The sequence below is a fragment of the Drosophila arizonae genome, chromosome 3 (assembly GCF_054131065.1).
Source record: "Drosophila arizonae isolate 15081-1271.41 chromosome 3, UAZ_ARI_1.0, whole genome shotgun sequence".
NCBI classification, from domain to species: Eukaryota; Metazoa; Arthropoda; class Insecta; order Diptera; family Drosophilidae; genus Drosophila; species Drosophila arizonae.
The window spans coordinates 4658164-4679590 of NC_142923.1; the positions used below are offsets into that span (position 1 = coordinate 4658164).

Here is a 21427-nt window from a genome sequence, read left to right on the forward strand (position 1 = left end):
TTTCATTTTCATTTTCCTTATTGTTGTTGTTGTTTGCGTTTTCACTGACATTTATTGCGCACATTCGTTGCCATTGATTTTTTATGCGTTTTTGAAGTAGTTCAGTTCAGACGGCGCTCATAAGTAGGCAACGTTATTTTTTCAATTTCACTTCATATTATTCGATTTTCCTTAGTGATTATCATGTGTGTGTGTGAGTGAGACTGTGTGTGTGTGTGTATGGAGTGTTTCCTTCTGTATGTATCTTGTTGTAGCAAAGTGTATTTTAATATGGCTTACGCTATGGCGCAAACTTAATAAACTTTGTTCTCGCTGTTGTTTGTCAAGACGAAAAACTTTCCACATTATTGACAGGCACTGTCATTGGCATATGAGATTTATGGCAAAGCCCTATGAATGTTGTATGACTTTTGAGCGTCAACTCGAAATTGCGTTCACTATATTTTTCTTATATTTCTCATACCATCCATCTGACGAGTTTACTAACTACTTCAATGACCTATAAGAACACAATAAGAATCGAGGAAATATAATAATGTTAATACAGTCGGATATTCCACGGCGAACTCAATTCAACAAAAGTTGAACGCGGAAATGTTTTCTGGTTTTGCCGAAAATCAAGTCATTTCGCAGCTGCACTGTGGGACAAAGGCCTATTTCTTTATTTATTAAATATAGAGGTAAACACTTTTTTAAATTTTGGTCAACATTAAGTTTAAAAAAAACTTGAAAAAAATGCTTGTTGACTTTCTTGAGAGTATTAACTTATATAATGCTAAGACTTCATTTGCCAGAAAAAATACCATTTCGCCCATAGTGCAGGGCTCTACTATTGACAGTTCAGTCAGTGCGGCATAATACACAAACTTTTTTTTTGTTTTGAGTAGTACTTGTCGATGAATTAAGGACATCCAGCCAGTGAAGGGGAATCAAACATCGCCAAGACAATGCGAGCTCTCACGAATCGGCTCAGACTAGAGAGCACTCAAAATATGAAATAAATGGGTCAATCGCCTTGATTTGGCATCAAGTGATTTCTTTTGTTGCCGAACATCGAAAATCAAAAGAGAGGTCAACGGTTCATGAAGCTGTTGAAGCCCCTGAATGGCTCGCTTTGAAAATTGGTTTAAGGGAATGCAGATGCTTGGCGAAAAAATTCCTTTTTAATATTAATTTTACTAGGTTTTCATTATTGTTCGCTTGCACTATGAATGAGGCCTATAGAGAGGCGTAAGGCACAAGGCAATCCTAACCTAATTAAATGGGAAGTCCGGTTATGATTTTTTTTTTTTTTTTTTTTTTTTTTTTGTAAGTGAATATGAAAGGCAGAATGAGACTTGGCCGAGCCCATAAAGTATATATATTTTTGATCAGGGCGACGAGCTGAGTCGATATAGCGCTGTTCATATTTTTGTTCGTCACTATGCTTGAGCGCGTCGATCTCAGGACCTATAAAAGCTATAGACTTGAAACTTTCTTTGCAGATATTAATTATTTTAAATAAATAAGTGCCATTTTTTTTTTTTTTTTAGTGTTTAGTTGTCAAATTATATTTTTTACTACTTAAAATTTTTAATATATATTTAGGCTTAATTTATACTTTTTTTTTTTTAAATTCAAATTATTATTTACGTATTTGAAGGCCTTAGGGTATATTATAGTTGAGCAGTCTCGACTAGAGAACGCCTACTCGATATTTTATTTTTAATTTTTTTTTTTTTTTCATAGTGAAGTATAAGGCTTAGAGTTGAGTGCTGCACAGAGGAAACTTTCCATAAGCCATTTATGCTGAATACAAACATGAAGTATAAGGGAAATACAAATAAATCCTTTTTGCAAGTTTTTAATAATTTATTATTGATTTTCTTAAGGTCTAATGGATGAAGGCATAAGTGGAAGCGGTGCGCCACGCTTCGCTTTGAGTAAAAATATATTATAAATTTCCCATTGAATCGCACTTTTATTTTATTTTACCTTGAAGTTTCCAAATTGAATTTTTGCATACCTAATATATTTAACTTGGCTTTCTCTGCTTTGAGTTTCTAAATTAGTTTTCAGCATATTCAATATTTGATTAATGCATCGCCACGCCCGTCAGCTACGTTGTTAAATGAAGTGTAAGCTGTAGCAGAGCGCAAATTTATATATTCTATAGATTTTTCTAGTCTCGAGCTGTGCGGGTGGGCGGATGTAAATGCCATGTCAATGAACGCAACGGATGCCATTAATTCTTGTATTACATTGAGCTGCACTCAGTGAGTTTGCCTTAGATGCAACTGCAGCTGCTGCTGCTACTCCTGCTCCTGCTGCTGCCGCTCCTGCTGCTGCTGTTCTCATGCAGAGACTTTTGTAAACAGCCCAGAGCTGGGGCTGGCGTTGCAGTCAAGTGGGGCTGGCCGGCTTTTTTAAGTGGCTAAGAATCTATGATATTCAAAAAAATTCTGCAGCTATCATAAACCATCTCGAGTAGTCTATTTGAGTAGGCTTTTCACGCCTTCAGCTATTTGCTTGACCACAACAACAATTTCTAAACGCGCATTGCTCACTGCGGCTGTGTGTGTGTATGGATGTGTGTGCTATTTTGTATGCTATATACATACATCTATAAGCAGGCATTGGCGGCATTCGCCCGCTGGGTAGCTCCTGTTCCCATAGATGGCATCTGCACAGCAACAAGCCCAAGTTGCCTTTTGATATGCAAAATAAAATTGTGCACAGCGATTTTAATAAATATGCCATACACACACAAACAGTCAGACACACACACACACACACACATAGATGTAGGCGAACTCCCCGAGAAGGACCCAGGCGTCGCTGATGCTTAAGATGAGCAGCTTATTGAATTTTTCAGAAGCCCTTTTCTGACCCTCCCACGACAGCGCTTAAAGCAGTTCTGTTTTCAGAGGCTTAAATGCTTTAAGTCGTTTGCTCTACTTAACTAGTCATGAATAACTCATATGAAAATTATAATATTATATATGCTAGTTGGCATACAGCTCAAGACGAGAGGCCTTACATGACTTTGACATATTCTATTTATGTTTAATAATCTCATTGTGCTTATTTAACCTTAGTTTGTATTTGATAGTTTTGCTTGGAATACAGTTCATATGTCTTACACGACATTAATATATTTTATTTATGTTTAATTGACGTGTTTCATAAGCTCTTTATGTTTTAGGCTTATTAAGTTCCTCTTCCTCAAATGTTTATGCTCAATATACTGCGCACATTGTCTAAGTTAGTCGAGATGTTTCGTAATCTCTCAATATTTTGTGGTGCTTGAGCAGAGCTTTTCATATTACTTCAGCTTCGAAGGCTTCACGTTGAGTGACACTAAAAACATAATACCCATAATATCTCTTTTTTATTCCACGAAAATATTTTATTTGCGTCGCAGACATTGCGCGCTTTGGCTTTGTTTGCCTTAAACTTGGGGTTACAAAATGGGACAAACCAGAAGAATGTACGATGTATGTATATATGTATATGTATATGTATATAATATATCTAAAAATAGCCTCGCATCTGTGGTGTTTCGCTGAGTTCTATATAGCACCCATTCAGTCACGTCTCCCCTACCTCAGCTCTGATTATAATTGCTGAAAAGCACGTTCTCTGTCTATTGAGATTGAGCTTTGTAAATACTCCAAGTGTGTGAGTATGTCTATATGGAGCCATCGATTTGGCAGCGATTGTGGACATAATTCAAGGAACAATCAGCCTCCAAGGCGTTAAGCAGCTTAATGGGCACACCTAACACAGCTAAGCATATTTTGATCCCTTGAGCCAGCATAACATTTGCATTAGCTCGATGCCAATTCGACAGCTCAATAATGTTAATCAGAGGCTAAAGTTAACTACTTGACTTTAATGCGCATTTCATTTGCAGTTGATGGAGAAGAGAAACAATTTGTATATTTCGTATTTTTGGTTTATGCGTCCTGCTGCAGTCAAGTTTATGATAAACTTGGTGCAACGGCGCATAAACTTTATAGGCCATAGTGCGAAAAGGAAAAAACACTCAATAAACCAACCAAAAGTCAAAAGGCCACCATAAACCGCAGCCAGCCAGCCAGCCAGCCAGCCAGCCAGGCAGACAGACAGACGGGCAGGCAGACAACCAGCTAACCAAACCGAGCCAGCCAGTCATTAAGCTCTGGCCCGCACTGCGAACCAATCTGCAACCTTCAACCACTTCACGACGCGTTATCATCAACAACAACAATAAAGCGAATTTCACTTACAAAAAAAAAAAAAAAAAAGTCGATCGTTAAATCAAAAAGGCGCATTCGAGTGCCTGCAACATCATTAGTTGCAGTTCATACACACTCAAGCGCAAGTTATGGCGCAGATAGCTACCCTCAACCAAATCCCCATGGGTATACCACAAGCAGCATACCCCCGAAGCCTCACAGCCCCCCAGCCCCACAGCCCCAACAGCCTCCAAACTCAGTCGCCAGCTCACGCGCGCTTTTTGTGTGAGGTGTCCAAATTAAATTTGCATCAGTTGCTCGACGAGCATCTAAATGATGCCAAAAAATATGAGCGTTCGAGTGCGTGTGTGTGTGTGTGTAATTTGTGTCTGTGTGCGGGCGTGTGTGTGTGTGTGTCTGCAGCATAAAGCCAAACAGCAACAACAAGTGCAATACTCACTTTGGCGCTTTTGGCATGTTGCTTTTTTTTTCTCGTCTGTGTGCGTGTGTGTTAACTTTTTCTATACCCTGTACATGAGAGCACTTGAAAATAGGTTTCTTAGTGCTAACGACTCTGTCAGTCAAGAGGCAAGCATATAGATTTTTTGCCAGAAAAGAAAAAATTAAATTCTCTTTAATCTATATTTTTATGCACTTCAAGCCATTTTTTTTTAAAGGGTATTCACCAGCTGTTCACTTGGCAAGCACATGGCAAAAAACGGATGTGTGCATCTGTCTCCCACCTGTTTTTCTCCCACTCTCTCTCTCTCTCTCTCTCTCTCTCTCTTGCTCTCACTCTCTCTATCTGTGTGTGTGGGCACTTAAATAATTTAGATTTTTGTGTCTAACATGCACAAGTGCCACAACGGCCTAAAAGATTCAAGTGCAACGGCAACGGCAGCAGCAGCTGCTGCCAAAGTGAGTGACCCAGTTAGGGAGAGATACAGTTGTGGCACAGAGGGGGCAGAGCACGGACAGGCCCAGTTGTTGGGCGTGAAGCGACAGTGGCAACGAGCTAAATTGAGAAGCAGCCGCGCACGTTGAATTCTAAGTGTCGCTGTTACCTGTGTCTCTCGCTGCGTCTCGGCTCTGACATTATGCGCTCATTAAAATGTCAAATAAATTCAAATGCAAAAATATGCATTTTACTTTGGAATGCCAGCAAGTGTTGCACTTGAAAAAGCAAAAATAGTGCGAGAACCTGAAGAATGATAATGCACGAGTCACTGGAATTTGTGTGCGGTCGAGCGTGCTTACTGTGGATGTGTGCGTGTGTGGGTGTGCGAGTGTGCGAGTGTGTGTGTGGGTGTGAGCGTATCATGCATATATCCACCATATATATTCATAAATCAGAGTGTGAAGCGTGAACTTTGAACTTTGGATAAACGGTCAATGAAATCTCAGACATTTCTCAACAGACTGCATAAAATATTTTTGTAATCTCAAGTAAGGCGTATAAATATGTGAATATTTGAGATAGAAAAAATAAGTCTGCCTGAAGGCCCTTGTCGCTCTGGCTTAAAACCTGTTATTCAGAATTTAATTAACAATAAATAAATAAATAATAAATAAATGTGAATATTTGACATTTGTTTTTCGAAAGAGTAAAAATTAATAAGGTATATAAATAACTTAATGTAGACATATGGGTATTATACATATAAAATTATTATGCAGCTTTAATTTATTTATTAATTTTTAATTTTAATTTTATTAATTATTAAAAAATGAAAAATTGTTGCTTATGAAACATAGCGCTAATGAAAATCAAAAGTAATCAATATTATATGATATATATAAACTATTAAATGGTTTATTCTTTGCATAAAATAAAAAAATAATAAAATAAATAAAAAGACTAAAACGTGCATCAGTTATTAATAATAATCTATGGCATATATATACATATAAGGTATTAAAAAAAATTTTTATTTAAATAATTCTAGGAAAATATGAACATTCTAAATGAAGTATATGCATATGTGCTAAAGAAATAATTATACGGCGAACAGATCTATAAAACTTTATAGAAATAGTTGTAATTATTTTTATAATTCTTATCACTCCTTTCACTATTTTTCTCACCTAAATATGGATCAAACCTTTTTTTAATCTGTTCCATAAAAATCGCCACCGGCTGTAAAGAATTTTAGATTTCGTTGACAAAAATAATATAAACTGTTGTTTTCGGCGCTTTGCACGTTTTCTATTGCGCTCATTAACTGTAATTTGAGAGTTGTAAAGTTGCTTTTTTTTTGTTTCGTTTTTTTTTTTATGACTATTTGGCTAACGCGTGAAAGGAATGCGAAGCGAGTTCTGTTTTATGTGCACTTCCGGCCACAAGGCCATTAAAGCGCTCGTTTATTTTAATTAAAAACAATTTCCGTTGTTTAGCTAAGCAGAGAGTGAAGAAAATCGTTTGATTGTTGGTCTACAATGCTTTTTATAATTATTATAACGAGCATTTTCCGCCAATGGGTAACTGCTGCATTCTATTGGCCATTGTCTTTCAGCCAAGTCGTCATTTCAGCTGTCTGCAAATTGAGCTCAAGTACACACGCACACACACACACACACACACATCTCACATGTGAACAATCTTCTTTTGACTTTTCTCACATGCTCCAGCACTTGAGCTCTGGGCATTGAGTGGCATTTAATTAATTTGCTTTCAATGCACTCGGCTTTTGTTTTGGGATCCTATGCATGTGACTGTTAGACTTAAGTGCCCTTTTTTGTATACCCTTTAATAATGGATCAAAAGGGTATATTGGTTGGGTATATGAAAGTATGTATCATACACAGCAGAAGCTGCAATCTAGTCAATTTATCCATCTCTATAGAGGGACATGAAAATGTATATACATGTACGGATTGATGATCTGATTTAATCAGATATAAAGACTTGGTTTTTTCTGTGGATAGTTTGAGCTATGAGAGTCAGGGTATCTCTTAGTCGTTTACTCCCCCCTAAAGCATACTCATTGGCTTTTTTTTCCATTTGACAGAGACTAAGCTGTAAATGAAGTTTTGTAGGCAGGCAATTCAATCAACAAATGCGGCATTTGCTTATTCAATTCTCGACGCTTGCTTCTCGCTTCTTGCTTTTCAATTTATCAATTTCTCAATTTTCAATGTTTCTCTCGGTTTTCTCTTTCTCCTTTGCAGCTGATGGCCTCATAGACAACGACTTGTTGCCCTCCATTGCGGCTGTGGATGATGTATATATCGCCTCCTTGGTCAATGGCCATGGCCACAGCCACAATATGAATGAGAATGGGAATGGGAATGGGAACGGGAACGGGAACGGCAACCACCATTTGCACCACAACAATGTGGCGCAGTTTGACAATGGCCTGGATGAGCTGGCGGATGACCAAGTGGATGAGACAACCTATCCGCCGCCGGTCTTTGATTTTGGCATGCCACGGAATATTACCGCCCGGACAGGACACACAGCGGCCATCAATTGCCGAGTGGAGAATCTGCGCGATAAATCGGTGAGTCAAGTGCCTTTGCCATTGTGTGTGGTTGCTTATCTTAAAATGCGCTTTTTTTTCGTATATTTTATGCAGTTTTAACTAGTGCTCAGGCAAATATTGACCTTGCCGAGGACTAGCCAAGCTGAAAATCAAGTTACCGCCAAAGTCCACAAAGTCGACAAAGTCGCCAAAGTTGGATTTTTTTGGTGCTCGCTAGAGTTTCTTCTTTTTCTTTTTTTTTTTTTTTTGTCAGTTTGTTCAGCTACTCGTATCGTTTTCCGGTTCCGCTTTCATTGTCCGCTTGCCCCATCATCTTTCATCAACTGCTATTTTTTCTCTTTTTTTTTTGGTAATTTTCTTGCTTGGATGTCCTTTGCCCCCAACTCTGTGCTGTTTACTGCTTTGTCGAGTCCTTTGGCATGGGCCACCCCCCTTCAGAAAAAGTTTAGTTGATGGTTTTGCATTGTGTTTCATCTTCCGCGACTCTCTGTTTTTTCTCTTAATTTCGCTTCGTTTATTTTTTTTTTTTGCTGCTCTCATATCTATTGATTGCTCTGCGCTGCTTCATCAACTTTAAAGTTTATTTCACTGCGTTTTTCTTTCGCTTTACAACATTGTTCAATTTTCCTATTTTTTTTTTTCTATGTTTTTCTCTTGTGGCTTCTCCCCAAGTTGAGCTTGTTTGTTTGCTGTGAAATATTTTTGCTGTGTATAGAAATAAGTGCCAATCAATTAATGCCGAGCTTTTTCTTTACTCGAGGTAGAAAATTAGGTTTTTTTGTAGTTGTTTTGTAGTTGGAAGAAAGAAGAAGAAAAAAATAAAACAAAAAGAAAAAATGTGTAAATATAGTTATAAATATAATGAATAAAGATATAAATTGAGGTTAAATTATTTATAGAGTAAAGTAAAGCAGCTATGTTTGAAAAGGTTTCTAGCAAATATGAAATTAAATATTTTTTTGTATTTAAAAAAAAGTTATTTAGAATTTTTTATATTTATGCAAATGTAAAGACGCTGAAAATTTAGAGTCCTTAATTTGCGGGTTATAAAAAATATATTTAGCATATATTTATTTATTTTTATTTTTTTAAATGTATCAGTTGATATTGACATATATTTTTATAGAAATCAATCAAACATTTTTCTAGTTGTCTTTTAAGCCACGTAACCTGTTTCTCATAAAATAGATTTCGATCCATTTGTCTTATGCTAATTTAAGGAATTCTCTTTTAAAACATCCCAAATTAGTATTCCCCAAGTAACAACTTCTAAGCCCTTTAATACTACACTCGAAACTTTGCTGCTTTTGTGTGTTGAAGTTGGTTTTCGAAGAGCTATTGCATCATTAATCTGAACTAGTTGCAAGGTCAGTTTCGTAGAAAGTTTTCAGCTTAACCTCAATGAATGCTTAGCATCTGCTTTTTTTTCTTTTTTCGGTTGTTGTTGCTTGTTTGTGTTACAGTTTCCCAGTTTTTCCGTTTGTCACCTTGCGCTGCCGCGTTTTCCGAGAGAGCAGTCACTAAATCTATCATTGCGAGCGGCTCTGCTTTGCATAGCTTTGCTCAGCTTTGCCTTTTCGGTTTCGAGTTTTTTGCACCTTAGCCAAGACCCATCAAACGAATCTGCACCCAGCTCATCATCATCCAGCGAGATTTAGTAGCACCTTTCTTTCAGTTTTGCCTTTCGCTTTTCTGCTCATTTTTTTCTTTATTTGGTTTGAAGGTGGGAGGATTCCGTTTCCTTTTGCCACTTTGACACTTTTAGTTTGGGCTTCAGTTTTTCGTGTTTCATTTTTTGTTTTTGGGGCCCTTTTTGCTTTTTTGTTTTCTTTAGATGAACAAAAAGTTTTGGTTGCCTGCGGCAGGTTTGCAGATTACTTTTTGGCTGCTTTAGCGGAATGGCGACTGGTGGGGTGGGGCGACAGCTATAGCCACCATTTTTCGAAGGCTTCGGTAACTTTAAGCTGCTGACATTTTGGGCACGCACTTCATTCCTCGTCCTGCTGCCGAATGCTGCCTGGCTGCAGGTCTGCTCGCAAATCGCTTTGTCTGCAGCCGCTGCCACTGCCGCCACTGCTGCTGCTGCTTCTGTATTTGCTAAAGTTTTTTAGTTTCTTTCCCTTTTGTTTCATTTTTTTTTTTGGTTTTATTATATATATTTCTGTCTTTTTTTTGTTGTACAGCTCTTAGTTCATTTTGTCGTTTGGTTTATTAAATTTTCTATCTTTATTTTGGCCAGGTCCCCTTTGGCCAGGGCCAAAGCAATTTTTAAAATTGACTTAAGCGCTCATTGTTCTCTTGTCTCGCTCACTCCTTGTATATATGTGTGTGTGTGTCTTTTGTCTATTTGCAGGTATCTTGGATAAGGAAACGCGATTTGCACATTCTGACTGCAGGCATTCTGACCTACACTTCTGATGAGCGCTTCAAGGTGCGTATACGTAATCTACTTAGTGTACCCAACTACCATCACTTGCTCGCTCTCTCCCTCAGCCCCGCCTGGCTTATTAAATGAGGCCAGGGGTGGGTGGGAGGTCGGACTGAACCATTTGTAAGCCAAGTCAGCTTAATTGCGTATGCATTTCGTTGCTACTCACCTGCGTGCCTGGCTTGTATGCATTGATTAAATTTCGCCCAAGGACACTGCCAAAAGGCAGGCTCAGCTAAAAGCTGCTCTAACAGCCCCACACCCAGCCCCATCTCATCATCTAACTTTGCGCACCGCCTGACACTGCCTTAACGATTTATCTATGCATTTTGGCTTGCAGGTCGTACGCACCGCCGACTCGAAGGATTGGACATTGCATGTGAAATATGCGCAGCCACGTGACAGCGGCATCTACGAGTGCCAGGTGAATACGGAACCAAAGATTTCGATGGCATTTCGCTTGAATGTTATAGGTGAGTAAGCCCGCCCCTCTCCCTTTCCCTCTCCCTCTCTATGCCATTTGCTCTGCACATTGTAATAAACACCCATTCGGAGTTCTTATGCATTGTCAACGAGTTGTCCTCGCACGACTTCCAACTGGCAACTGGCAACTGGCAACTGACAACTTTTTGTTGTACGCTGGCCCAGCCATTGGGGAGAGAGTCTTTCAAATTGTTGGCAAACTTTGTCAGCTGCATTTGGTGGGAACTTTGCATAAAGTTTTTGTTAGTCATGCGTCATGTTGCGACATCATGTCGCAATGCAGCGTGTAAATATGTTCCATAAGCCAATTTCTCCAGCAGCAAATACACCCAGACACCCACACACTTACACATGACTGTGTGTTTGTATATGTCTGTACATATTCGACATGTACACATGCGTACTTTAAGGATTTCTTTTATGAGCCATAAAAATGTATGCGTTAAAATTAAAGCGACTTTCAAGCGTTGGCGTCTTCAATAACAAATACATCAATATATTGATAAACAAGTAAGAAAGCTCCAGTCGAGACTGCTCGACTAGGAGATACCCTGAACCCTCCAAGCTGATATTCTAATCATTCTGCACTTCTTTTATGCACACATACATACAAATGCATCCACACGCACGCATAAGCCTGCGCTCTGCTAACTGCGCAGTAAGCAGCGACTGCGCTTGGGCTCCGCTGCAGTGTGGGCAATATTATGAGAATTTATTTGTCGAATAATTTCTTTCGTAGACATACGATCTTAATGAAACTTTCAGAGCGTAATCATATAGTGAATATGTGTTTACATTCCAAAGCCCAAGTCTCTAGTACTTGAAATGCGTTTTTTACAAATTGGGGGAGAAGGGGGCGTGGTATCCAAAATCTGTAAATTACAAAATCTTTGTATCGAATTACTTTATATACAACGCAAATTTGAAGACTCCAGGTCTAAAAATGTTCAAATTAGGCTAAAAAAACAAAATCAATTTTTCGATTATTCTCGATAAAAAAGTTATCGGACAATTTATCGAAAAAATAAAGCAAACTCGTACTGCGTATGGTACTCACGAGTATGCATGCCAAATTTCAGCTCTCTAGCTCTTATAACTTCTGAGATCGACGCACTCATACGGACGGACGGACGGACGGACGGACGGACGGACGGACTGACGGACAGGGCTATATCGACTCAGCTGGTCGCGCTGATCAAGAATATATATACTTTGTGGGGTCTGCCACGCCTCCTTCTGCCCGTTACATACTTTTTCACAAAACCATTATACCCTGATTTCCCATTTTCAATGGGTTCAGGGTATAAAAATAAGGAAGGCGAAGACGAAGAAGAAGAAGCAGAGGCAGAGAGCACATATGCTCATAAATATTATAGCGGACTTTGTTTGCCATTAAGCAGATATTAAAATATTTATATTATTTTTAAGAAATTGCGCGTTTTTATAACGCGGCAAAACCAGCTTTATAATCGATTTGTAAAAGGAATTCATTTCGAATTTAATTCATAATAAATTTGTGAGTTGTTTGTGTCATTGGATGGTAAATGTATAGAGTCTTAATTTTGTAAGTTTAATGTTTAAATTTGCTATTTTATGTGAAAAATTCGCTTGATTTGATGGCAGTCGTGAAAAAGCTAAGGCGGCTTATGAAGCTGTAAATCTTAGATAATTGAAGTTAAAAATTCACAGAAATTAAAAAAAAAAAAAAATAAATAAATAAATAAAATTAAAAATAATATTATTATTTGAAAGATTTATTACATTTTTATTTCCTAATTATAAAACATTTTATTTCTTAATTATTAAACATATTAAGTATTCTTTGTGCGCTGGTGGCAAAATTAGTCTAGGTTAGATATTTATGTATTTATATATATAAATATGTGATGAAATATATTTTAAATTATATAGATATATAAATATATATATTAGTATATAAATATAAAATTTATTAATATTAATACTATATTTCAATATTATATTTTTTTGTTTATTTAGTTTTGCAGTTCTGAGCTCTTATCTCCTTTTGCGTTCCATAAAAAGAACTTCTAACTAATAATTAGGCCTTCGTACAGTATTATTAAAAAGCAATTGAACTCTGAATAGATCCACTTCTTTGTGTTTACTTAAGCTATTTAATTAGGGAGCCGACACTATAATTATTATAATCGAGCCACACTGATTGCCAGGTCTTGATAGCAAGCCGAGTGCTTGCCAATTTCTGGAATGGCCCATCAAGTGGAGCTTATCACGTAATCAAATGGGCTGGTGGTCTAATGTGGGTCAGTTTAATGGGCAGACTGGCTGCAGATAAAGATGTCTGTATATAAGTATATGTGGATATAAAGCATGCATATATGTATGTGTGTATATATGTTTGGAGAACTATCTTTTGTTTCGCCTTACACTTTTCCACACGCTTTGCATGCAAACGCAATTTGCATTTAAATTCAATACTAAATTCATATGCTGGCTGTAATACACACCAGCCAGCCCGAGACGCAGGCGTGGCCCCCGAAGGCGGCGTATATGTATGTGTGTGTATGTGTGTGTGTGTGTTAAATCCTTTGAGGTGTGTTTTGCACGTTTACACTGCGCCTCTCATGCCATTGTTTTGGCATTTTACAAGTTTTCTACAATGGATTTCCGTTGAGTCTCAACTCAGACTCGTTGCCTCCTGTGTGTGCTTGAGTGTTTCTGTATGTGTGTGTGTGTGCGAGACTGTGCGTGTGTGTGTTTGTTTGTTATAAATTGTTACACAACAGCATGCACGTTCATGTTTCATTCATGCACATAAAATTGATTTAGAAAGTTTTTTTTCCCCCCTTTTTATGTTGGATCAATGTTTGTCATCCTGTTCGAAGGCAAAAGTTTTGCTTATTTATTTATTTTGATTATATTTTATGCCCCCCTCCCCCTATTTTTTGGTATTCCCAGTCAAAGTTAATTGAAATTATTGAATAGTTTCGTTTCTTTTGGTTTGGCTCATGTTTTTGTTCAGTTTGATTGGTTTAGTTTCGAACTAAATGCGATATGATTTGATTCGAATGCGAGTCACTTGTGTATTCCTTCGTGGGCACTCAGTCGTTTCGCCCGAACCCACTCGAGAGCCATTCATGTGATTCAATTAGCTAAAAATGTTGGCTTCTCCTAGCTGCTAGTAGCAACATTTTTGCCCAGATATATGTTGTGTACATGTCCTCGACTCGCAGCAGCACAGACAACAACACAGACTCGCTTACCAGGAAGCACTAGAGGAGCAGCGACTGGGGATTTGCAACTACAAATTGGCTAGCAGGAACCACCTGACTTTATTTATAACAAACTCGGGGGCCAAAATGGCACAAATCTCATCAAGAGCTATAAACTCAAATCAACGCGTTGTCGCTTCCGCTTGCCTGCCCACCCACCCCTCAAACCGCTTCACTTCGAATGCTTCCGCTGCACTTGCAACCTGCACCGAAACTCACTCTGTTTGGGCAAAAAACTAATCCCTTCGCCCTTGCCACTTCCCACTTGCCACTCGGTTTCTTGTGCCGGCGACGGAAAGTCGCCGCAATGCCAAGAAGAAAAATTTATGCAAATTATTTGTAAAAATAAAACGAAGAAAACTGAGAAAGAAAAATGCTCAGCGCAGATTTTTATGCCCGAAATGCAAATGCCCAGAAGGGGTATATAGGTTTATGGCTTGCATATGTAACAGAGGGAAGTAAGCTGAGTCGAAGTGAGATCTCTGTTAACAGCAGAGCTTTTATATATTTACTAATCTGTTCATCCCCTTTCGTAACTATAAATGTATAGCATACATCAAGGGGCATATTAAAAGTCAAGTATGGCTACTTAAAAGTAATTGTAATTGTATAAATTTTGTATATAAAATTAAAAACGATATACGTACATATATCTATGTTGAGTCTTTAAATTTAAACTGGTCGAACTCTGCCATTATATGATTAGAGGGCATCTCCAAGTCGTGCACTTTCCCTAAGACACTTGTGACTTATTTTGCTGTTGGCTTCTGGAGTTGGCGGCGTGATAAAATATTCCGTCACCGGTTTCACGCACCCAAAAACGAACAGGAAAGATTTCCTCCACCTTCGGCTCATCGCAGCAACAACAAACAGCGCATGAAAAGTGCTTGTCGAGCGAGTGCAAACAAATTATATTTTAGATTTAAGCTGGCTATGTGCAGCACATAAAAGTCAAACACAAAAACTGTGCCATAAATCGTGTTTGCCAGTTTGAGCACTTTAAATCTAACTTGTGGACACAATGCCATCAACTGTCTGCGCTTAGCTATTCCAATTGAAGCGCAAATACTTGGCACGAATCGCTGAGAATTGGCACTGAGTGACAAAAACAAAAACTACGGGAAATGTCTAGATATTAGCAAAGCATTTAATAAAGTGGTTTAGTATTTTATTTTTATTTATTTATTTTTTTTTTTTACGTTAATAAGTTGACAAATTAAAATAAATTTTGATGAACTGAATCAAAAAAAGATTAATTATACCCGGAACCCAATTTTTTAATAAATTATTTTAGTTTCCGCTAATCATTTTGAGTTGAAGCATATTTAGTTTGTGTATAAAATAAAAATTGGTTAAATAAATAAATCTCAAATTGCATAGCTGATAGAAATTAATTTAAATAAATTTGCATAATTTTCATTGAGCTGCTGCTTGAATGTCTATAGGATCTTATGTATTTACATTTATAGATTTTGTTTTGATTGTCTGCGGCCTTAATCTGCCCCACAAAGAGCCACTCTGGTAGGACTTCACAATTCAGGTGGCTATTAAGTGAAGAGTCAATTTCAGGGAATTGTTCGTGTCTGTTCTTTGTGTTATCGATACCAGTCCATAACAGGCACATAATCATCATAAAAATCAACACATTACCAGTTGTTGCAGGCCAGTAGATGCCCTGTAACACAAGACACAAGGGATAACAAACCATAAATTACACTGGAAATAAAAAAAAAAAAAAAAAAAAAAAAAAATAATTAAATAAATAAATAAAATAAAATAAAGGAAAATAAATAAAATTAAAATTAAAATAAATGAATAAAAATAAAATAAAATAAAAATAATTTAAAAAAATAAAAATAATAACAAGATTGCCAAATTCTAATATCTTAGTATGTGTAAGAGTTGGGCTTATGTTATTTCAATATCTAAATATTTTATATAACATTTATTAACTATATATAAGTATATAATAAATTATATATAATCTCTAATAATAATTATTTTGGATCTGTCTCTCTTTCACTCAACTGCTGTCTGCTTTATGTTGCCACATCCTTTTCGTAATTAGCTCTATCATACCCACTCAATGTATTAAATGTGCCTAGGGTAGTCGAAAAATAAAAGAAAACTAAATGAAATGGCAAAACTAACACATAAAAATTTGTAACCACAAAGCCCAAAATATTTGGTTGTTCTTTGTGCTTTTGTGATTGTGTGTGTGAGTGTGTGTGCGTATGGGGAGTTCCCTTTTTGGGTTGGGATTTAGCATTGACCCATGGTTCGAATGGGCGGCGCTGGGTGAATAGAGATGTTGCGAGAAACAATTCTTGTTGGCTGTCGCGCATTTTACACACATTTTAAGTATTGTTCGCCAGTTGTTATTGCGCACACACACACGCACACTCGTGGGTGTGTGGGTGGAGGAGGGGAGAGACGGCTGTTGCGGGTTATAGGTCGAAGGGCGAAACATGTGTGAGTGCGGATCATGAACGGAACCATTATGTTCACAGCGTTGCGTTGATGGTTGTTGCTCTGCCTGACTGCCTGCGTGGCTTTCTAATATTGGCCTTGATTTTGGGGGCGAGATAAGTTGTTGCTGTTGTTGTTGTTGTTGATGTTGTAGCTGGTGCTGCTGCTGCTGCTGTAGCCGCTGGCAGTTGGCAGTTAGCAGCTGCCGCAGACAGAGACAAATGCGTGGCATACACTCGTCTACGCGCATATAGCAAACATTTTCCCACTCGTAGGCACTGAAAATTGGTTTAATGTTTTTTCTGTGTGTCCAGCGAACGCTTTGGCCAACAGCAGCCCGTCAACAAAGTCAAATGTTGACGTTGTTAATGATGTGCAGTGGGGGACAGAGACAAGCTACTAGCATTAGCAGCCAACAGCCAGCAGCCACTAAAGCCGATTTCACTGAAACAACAGAGAACAGAGAGAGAGAGAGAGAGAGAGAGGGAGAGAGAGGGCAAGAGACTGAGGAGGCTGGAGAGTTGGCCAGTTAGTTAACTTGATAATAGCTTAGCTCCCACTGGGTAACGAATCGTCGCCTAACCAACTGACAGTATGACAACAACTTGGAATATAAATCGATAGAGAAATGTTTACTTCTTGTAGCCCAACAGAGTGGACCACAAATAACATTGTGAGGCCTCGCTTTAATGGCGACACACTTAAAGGGCACTTTTTAGCTCTATCTCTGTCACTCTTGCTCGCTCTCTCGCTCTCTCTCTCTTTCTCTCCCTCTCTTAGTGTGTACTGATGTATCAGTAGAGGCGTATCTTTGCTAGAATCTGATACTATACTAATTTGCTTTCATTAGGTTTCATCTGATTGAAAAAAGCTTAAATTTAAGAAAAATGCAGTGGTTAACAATGAATATAGATAGAGAATATAAAATTAAATACAATATAATAGATTTCATATGTATTATTATTTACTCGGCTAGAGTATATATTTTTGCTATATAGGTATATATAAATTAAAACTATTTTCATATATATAATAGACGTCTTTCTACTATTGATGGACAATCCAAATGTTGAGTTTTAATTTATTTTTGTTTAAGCATATTAACGTTCGTGTTTTAATATATAAATATTCTACTAATGTACGAAGGTATATTCTGATGTATCCTAGCTATCCTAATTAATCAAGTTATTCAACAAACGTAATATATCTCATATAAATCCTAAACTTCAAGAGTAAAAAGAATATTATAGTAAAAATTTCAGAAACAATTTTCATTTAGATACAACAGATATAATTTAATTTCTTTAAGCATCATTCGAGTGTAAATGCTGAAGAGCTCAAATCTCTTAAAGCTTAAATCCATTTATCAGAATCAAAGCCAGTTGAATTTAAGGGAATTTTGTGAACTCGAAAAGGGCCTCACGTAGCCTGGTCGACAGTTGAGCCTGTGAACCTGTGCGAGGCGCTTATTAAGGGGTCGCCAACGTTGACAGAGTTTTGGTAGGCACTGTTTGTGGTATGCTGGTGCATCTTTGATTCATCGAGTGTAATTGTGGATGATCTGCTGAATGGTCGCCATACCTATGAAATGCTGGCGTTGACGTTGTTGCCAGCGGTTAGCCACATGCTTAACGGCCGTTAAGCCAGTCAGTGAGTGAGTGGGCGGGATTTGAGCCTGGATTGGGAATTTGGGCTTAGGATTTGGATTTGGATTTGGAGCCGTGCCCAGGCGTTAGGGAGAGAGCGAATGCCTAGAAGTGCTATTAATCAATTTTGCGCACGTTCTATTTGCCATTTGCAGTGACGCCGCCAGATGCCAAAGCGATTATAGCCGGACCAACGGATTTGTACGTTAAAGTGGGCAGCGTCATAACGCTCACATGCCACGTGAAGCAGCCGGCAACGGCGGCCCAGGATATTGGACCAATTTACTGGTATCGCGGTCCGTACATTCTGACACCCTTTGTGGCGCATCCGAATGATGCGGCCATCGATTTGCAGCGCATCTCAATGGAATCAACACTTGCCGAGAAGCTGCAAAGCAGGTAAGCAACAACCAACCATCATCATCATCATCATTCTACTCGTATTCGTCATCATTATCATCATAAGCCAGTTCAAGGGTTAGGTTAGCATCAGGTATCAAAATGAAGGTATCCAGACGCTCAACAGAGCTGAGGGCGTGCAGCCCAGGAACACAGCATGCACACTAGATGGGCGTCTCCATTGGCTCTTGTTAGTTTCCAGCTGAATAGCTGCAACTTTGATCAATGAAGTTGAATTCATGTGGCAGCTGATTGGCCCCATGTTGAATGCTGCTGAATGAGGTGTGGCCTGGTCTTTGCTTTAAGCTTTCGCTTTAATCGCTTTTCAGGTTGCGGATTGCCAATGCCCAGCTGCTGGACACGGGCAACTACACGTGCATGCCGACGACAGCCGAGGCGGCCAGCGTTGTGGTCAATGTCATTAATGGTAAGTGGCGGGCACTCGACTTTCAATCTGTCGGCATTTTCTTCAACTTCAATTTGTTTCTCCTTCCCTTTTCTCTTTTTTTCTTCTGCTCTGTTCTTTTTTCTCTGCTTCTATTTTCCCAGACGAAAGCCCTGCGGCTATGCAGAAAAGCGGCGGCAATGGCAGCTGCCTGCGAAGCAGCCTCAATTTCAACCTGGCTCTGGCATTGGCAGTCAGCGCGGTGGTCCGATGGCTCCGCTGGCTGCTGGGCACCCATTCCACTCCACTCTCATTCTCCTTAGTGCATATCAATTATGAAACCAGGCGGCAACACCGGCAGCATCAGCCTGAGTTGCAGCAGCAGCCAGAGCTTCAGTTGCAGCAGTCAATGACGTCATGATAATTAAGTTAAGCGATTATCCACACAGCAAACTGTAAATAATTTAATTGTTAGTTCAAAACAGAAAAACGAAATAAAATTAAATTACAAATATAATTCCACTGAGAGATGTCATGCAATAAATGATATACATGAATTAGTGTTAATTTTATGCATAGCGTAAAAGTATATAACAATAACTAAACACGGCAAAAAATCGACGATAGTCAATAAGAAGATAAAAACGAACATCAAATTACAAACATAAAAACAGAAAAAAAAAAAACGAATTATAATTGTAATGGCAAAGTGTTAAATTACTTGTTTGCATTCAATTTAATTTAACACTTTCCCTAGCACCAAAAAAATATAAAAGAAAAACGAAAGGCTCAATCACAAAACAAAAATTATATATTTAAAAAAATATTTATAACAAATAGCCACTATAAAAATAAATAAATTGTTAATTTGAGCAGCAAATGTAAAAACAAAAAAAAATTAATTTAAATTAATTAAAATCTACTTTTGTGTAAATAAATTTCGATTCATTTGCCAACTTTAGTTAACTGAATTAAGTAATTAGCAAACGTAGTTTATTTGCGAAACAGTAAACACAATTTATACAAATAAATTCTCATAAATGTCAGCAAAACTATCAAATAACTGCAAACTATATAAATGTAATATAAGCTAATGAAAAAAAATCAACTTTATAACAACAAAAATAAAATAAAGTAAGCAAAAACAAACCTAAAGTAAATGATGACAAAGTACTGCACACTTCATCGAAACATAAATAAATGTATGTATATCTCTACATATATATATGGCTTATCAAATTTTCTGTTTAATAAGCATAATAATAGGAACAAGATAAAAGTAAAACTAAACTGAAACTCATGTCACATAGATAACCTAAGCAAACAGTTCGCTAAAAACATTGTGAACTGCAATAAAATTCATTTGATTAAAGACATTATAAAACAAACTAAAAGAAAATGGGGTTTCATTAATTTTAATGTTGATTTTTTTTATTTTTGCTTTTTTCAGAAAAGAGTTTTCTTGGCTCTAAAATTGTTCTAGCTCGAGAATTTTTTGTCCGATTGAAATATACTTTTTGTTTCGTTATCTTTATATTATAATACTATAAAAGTCTTTGATTTACTCTCATTAAATTACTTTCGTTTTTATATAATTTCAAACAATTTAATTCTCTCTATCAAAAAATAAAAAATGTACACATTTTCACATTTTTATAATATTATTTCATGCTATTAATTTCTACTATTCTGAAAGCCTTAATTTTATGATAGGTGTGTTCTACCTTTCTATTGAGTTTTCCATCCGAATACTAAATTACTTCCATCTTAATATTGATTTCTAGCACGCTTTGTGGTCAGACACCCCATAAAATCAAATCAAATACTGCCTAAATTAGAGAAACTATTTGCTTACATTCCATATTTGACTATTGCAGGAAAAACTTGACTGATATATACTATCAGCTTAGCTAGACCGATTTCGTGCATAGCTTTAAGTCAATTCTAGCTAATTTCAAGCACTTCACTTTCTTGCTCATATTATTGGGTTTATGAAATTTCATGAAACTTGCACAATCGACCTAAGTCTTTACCTTTAAAAATGAGAAAATAAATAAAAATTCCCATGAATAAGAAAGCTTCATAAAGCCATTCAAAACGAAAAATATATCAGTATGCTTGACAGCAAGAAGCAAAAGGGGAACAATCTAAATGAAAAGTGGATTAAAGAAGTCTTTAATAAAAACATCATAAGGAGCTGAAAGTCAGCTACATTTAATAGAGAAATAGTTGTAGTTATAGTTTAGTTAATTGAAAGCGAAAATCGAGATCTACGAGGTTTGCACTCACGTTGCATTGAAGGCATGCTGCTGTCTCCATATTAAGAGCTCAGTCAGGGGACTGACCCCTTAACAGATGAAAGGCAGGCTGTTAAAAGTACACGGGTGTTTGTTAGGCAAGTGCTTGACTTTAAGCCAGTTCGATTGCAGTGGGCTCACTCTTGGGATTCTTTTGTGAGCTGCTGTTGCCACTGATGCATCATCAAAGCTAGTCCACAGAGCAGAGCAAATGAGATTGAAATTCAAGACAATGGTGAGCAATCGAAGGTGAGGTAAGTAGCTAACTGACAAGAGCTTTAATGAAGCGCTCGGCTAGGCAGTTGCCACTGAAGCTGTTGCTGTTGCCGTTGCTGCTGCTGCTGCTGCTTCTATTAAAAAGTTGCTCATTTTATGCCGACTAATTGCC

The 21427-nt window shown here is 37.5% G+C and overlaps 1 protein-coding gene across 1 annotated transcript in view; it reads left to right on the plus strand.

Annotated features, from left to right (window-relative positions):
- The window catches only part of dpr2 (defective proboscis extension response 2), an 89937-nt gene extending 69796 nt beyond the window's left edge, over positions 1-20141 (plus strand). The window contains exons 3-8 of the mRNA XM_018003339.2: positions 7368-7699; positions 10035-10112; positions 10450-10582; positions 18114-18357; positions 18687-18784; positions 18907-20141. Of these exons, the coding sequence (XP_017858828.2) occupies positions 7368-7699; positions 10035-10112; positions 10450-10582; positions 18114-18357; positions 18687-18784; positions 18907-19163 (1142 nt within the window). The 3' untranslated portion in view covers positions 19164-20141. The remainder of the gene's footprint in view (positions 1-7367; positions 7700-10034; positions 10113-10449; positions 10583-18113; positions 18358-18686; positions 18785-18906) is intronic.
- The last annotated feature ends 1286 nt before the right edge of the window (positions 20142-21427 follow it).